We start from the raw sequence: 3865 nt of genomic DNA on the forward strand, positions 1-3865 counted from the left end.
CTCGTCGCGACTGCTCTCCTCGGAATCCGACCTGACCATTGCGCACGCTGCAGCGTCCCGTGCGCGCTCAGGTCCTCGATTTTCCCCGATCGATCTCCAGGTAGCATGGTCAGCAGTATTTTGCACCTGCTGTCGTCGTCGCTCTTCGGAATTCGACCTGGCGCTTGCGTGCGCTTCAGCGTCCCGATTGACAGTGTTCCTCAATCGTTCGCTGGCTCGAATTCTTTCGCTTCTCCTTCTCTGAGAGCGAGCAGCGGAATTCCGCGATAATAACTTGCTCACTAAATGCTGCAATTTTCTTTTGACGGAAACACTTCCATGGCTTATATCTGTCATTGCTTCTCGAAGCAGTTGCGTCACGCCACGGTTGGATTTATTTATGTTGTTAATTATATACCTACAACAGGCGTAAGCATCTAGAATGAATTGAATATCCATGTTTGCTCTATGCAAGCCTAAAATATTTCTATTGTCAGTGTTTGTGCCTAACCGAAGTAGACACTTCCGGGTCACACCGCGGGACAAGGGAGTAATGAGCACCTGTCGCTGGCACGGGGACGCTTTGATGGCAGGACGATCGCGTCGCGGCAATGGTAACGATGGTTACTGCGATGCCGGACCACAGGCGATGCGGAACTGCGCTGAGGTAGAGCTAACGTGGTTAGCTGCTAGTTGAGATAGTGTATTACGAGCCCTATTCCCAGATGTAGGAAGTAGAACCACGGAGTTAAGAGGTGTGTTGATAACTGATTTATTCTTCATTTGGTACATGTTTATATACTACTTGGACCACGGAAGTTTAATGGTTAGTGAAGTAAGCTATATTCTAAAGTAGGTCAGGGAATTTTGGATTATGGGAATTATCTTAATGAGCTGTTGGATTTTCCCTTGCAGCTCGTTTTGGGTGTCTAGTAATCGATTGTGTAAATCGATTCTTGTGTGACTTGTTTCCTCTATGAATGAAGTAGACATTTTGTGTGTCTTGGAAACGAAGAATCCTGTGAAGCTGGAGTAAGCTGAGTATCCTTTGAAGCTGGATGAAGCTGAAGTTCCTGTGACGCTGGAATAAGAAGCGTATCCTGTGAAGCTGGATGAAGCTGAAGTTCCTGTGACGCTGGAAGAAGAAGCGTATCCTGTGAAGCTGGATTAAGCTGAGTTCCTGTGACGCTGGAAGAAGAAGCGTATCCTGTGAAGCTGGATTAAGCTGAAGTTCCTGTGACGCTGGAAGAAGAAGCGTATCCTGTGAAGCTGGATTAAGCTGAAGTTCCTGTGACGCTGGAAGAAGAAGCGAATCCTGTGAAGCTGGATTAAGCTGAAGTTCCTGTGACGCTGGAAGAAGAAGCGTATCCTGTGAAGCTGGATTAAGCTGAAGTTCCTGTGACGCTAGAAGAAGAAGCGTATCCTTTGAAGCTGGATAAAGCTGTGAGTCCTTCAGTGGGAAGGGGGTTGCTTGAGTGTGATCCTTTGTTGTTAAAGGATCACGTCGGGGTCACCAATGTTTGTGCCTAACCGAAATAGACACACCGCGGGACAAGGGGGTAATGAGCACCTGTCGCTGGCACGGGGACGCTTTGATGGCAGGACGATCGCGTCGGGGCAATGGTAACGATGGTTACTGCGATGCCGGACCACAGGCGATGCGGAACTGCGCTGAGGTAGAGCTAACGTGGTTAGCTGCTAGTTGAGATAGTGTATTACGAGCCCTATTCCCAGATGTAGGAAGTAGAACCGCGGAGTTAAGAGGTGTGTTGATAACTGATTTATTCTTCATTTGGTACATGTTTATATACTACTTGGACCACGGAAGTTTAATGATTAGTGAAGTATGCTATATTCTAAACTAGGTCAGGGAATTATGACTATGGTAGCAGTTTGCGTAGTTGGCTGACACTGCAAAATGTGCTGATTGCATTGGGGGGTCAGTGTGCCGTCGAGCCAGTGAGACGGTGAGTTAGTGAGACATATAATATGCTGATCAGCAATTCTCATATGCAGTGGGTGCTACTGAGCGCCTGGCACTGTTCCCAACTTGGCTACTGCTTGATTTGTTGGGTGTGGTCATGTTGAGTACCTTTTCTAATAGGGTTTCATAACCTCCGGGATTTAAATCATCTTTTTGCTCGTCATTTGATTGAGAATGAGAATGTTGACGAAGAAGCTCTTCTACGACTTCTCGGTCAGATTCATCTGCGATGAAAGGTATCTCTTCTTCGGCTCCCATTTGATTGAGCCAATCACCGTCAAAGGAAATGTTGTGCTTTTTGTAGAGCGTCCGTCCTTAATGTTACGAAGATATTGTTCCCTTGCCGTAGCTCGACTCCTCCGTCGCTCGCGTTCCCGTTGATCCTCTCGTTCATCCTCTGAAAGTTGTGCTCTTGCAGCAATATTGCGCTGTGACTGTCTGGAAGATTCCGCCTGTCGATTTTGTGAACTCGACCTGTATGTGAGAAGTCGCTCGTCAGCCATTTCCTGAATATGTTGTTGCCGAAATCTTTGCTGAAGTCTTGTGTTCCGATGATGCACTGTGTTGGTCCTTTGCTCCTGTGTCCTAGTGATAGGGATGTTACTGGTGATCCTATGAGCTGCTGCGTCCCGTAAACGCTCGAGTCCTCTATTTTCCTCGATCGATCTCCAGGTAGCATTATCAGCAGTGTTTCGCGACTGCTCTCGTCGTCGCTCCTCGGAATCCGACCTGAGTATTGCGCGCGCTACAGCGTCCCGTGCGCGCTCTGGTCCTCTATTTTCCTCGATCGATCTCCACGTGGCATGGTCAGCAGTATTTTGCACCTGCTGTCGTCGTCGCTCTTTGGAATTCGACCTGGCGCTTGCGTGCTCTGTAGCGTCCTTTGTGCGCTCGAGTCCTAGATTTTCCTCGATTGATCTTCAGCTAGCATGATCAGCACTGTTTCGGACTGCTCTCGTCGTCGCTCCTCGGAATCTGACCTAACCATTGCGCACGCTGCAGCGTCCCGTGCCCGCTCGGGTCCTCGATTTTCTCCAAACGATCTCCAGGTAGCATGATCAGCAGTGTTTCGCGACTGCTCTCGTCGTCGCTCCTCGGAATCCGATTTGACCATTGCGCGCGCTACAGCGTCCCGTGCGCGCTCAGGTCCTCGATTTCCCCCGATCGATCTCCAGGTAGCATGATCAGCAGTGTTTCGCGACTGCTCTCGTCGTCGCTCCTCGGAATCCGACCTGACCATTGCGCGCGCTGCAGCGTCCCGTGCGCGCTCAGGTCCTCGATTTTCCCCGATCGATCTCCAGGTAGCATGATCAGCAGTGTTTCGCGACTGCTCACGTCGTCGTTCTTCGGAATTCGACCTGGCGCTTGCGTGCGCTGTAGCGTCCCGTGTGCGATCGAGTCTTCGATTTTCCTCGATCGATCTCCAGGTAGCATGATCAGCAGTGTTTCGCGACTCCTCTCGTCCTCGGAATCCGACCTAACCATTGCGCGCGCTGCAGCGTCCCGTGCGCGTTCGGGTCCTCGATTTTCTCCAAACGATTTCCAGGTAGCATGATCAGCAGTGTTTCGCGACTGCTCTCGTCGTCGCTCCTCGGAATCCGACCTGACCATTGCGCGCGCTACAGCGTCCCGTGCGCGCTCGGGTCCCCGATTTTCCCCAATCGATCTCCAGGTAGCATGGTCAGCAGTATTTTGCACCTGCTGTCGTCGTCGCTCTTCGGAATTCGACCTGGCGCTTGCGTGCGCTTCAGCGTCCCGTGTGCGCTCGAGTCCTCGATTTTCCTCGTTCGCTCTCCAGGTAGCGCGATTGTCAGTGTTCCTCAATCGTTCGCTGGCTCGAATTCTTTCGTTTCTTCTTCTCTGGGAGCGAGCAGCGGAATTTCGCGATAATAACTTGCTCCC

General features: G+C 50.7%; 1 protein-coding gene across 1 annotated transcript; it reads right to left on the reverse strand.

Annotated features, from left to right (window-relative positions):
- Positions 1–2163: 2163 nt before the first annotated feature.
- LOC139354721 (zinc finger CCCH domain-containing protein 13-like) lies at positions 2164–3574 on the reverse strand. Its single transcript, XM_070998956.1, has 2 exons — positions 3299–3574; positions 2164–2676 (listed from the first exon to the last, which is right to left on the reverse strand). Exons 1-2 carry the CDS (start codon positions 3572–3574, stop codon positions 2164–2166), a joined length of 789 nt encoding a protein of 262 aa, XP_070855057.1.
- Positions 3575–3865: the final 291 nt, after the last annotated feature.

The sequence above is a fragment of the Drosophila suzukii genome, unplaced genomic scaffold, assembly GCF_043229965.1.
Source record: "Drosophila suzukii unplaced genomic scaffold, CBGP_Dsuzu_IsoJpt1.0 scf_16, whole genome shotgun sequence".
NCBI classification, from domain to species: domain Eukaryota; kingdom Metazoa; phylum Arthropoda; class Insecta; order Diptera; family Drosophilidae; genus Drosophila; species Drosophila suzukii.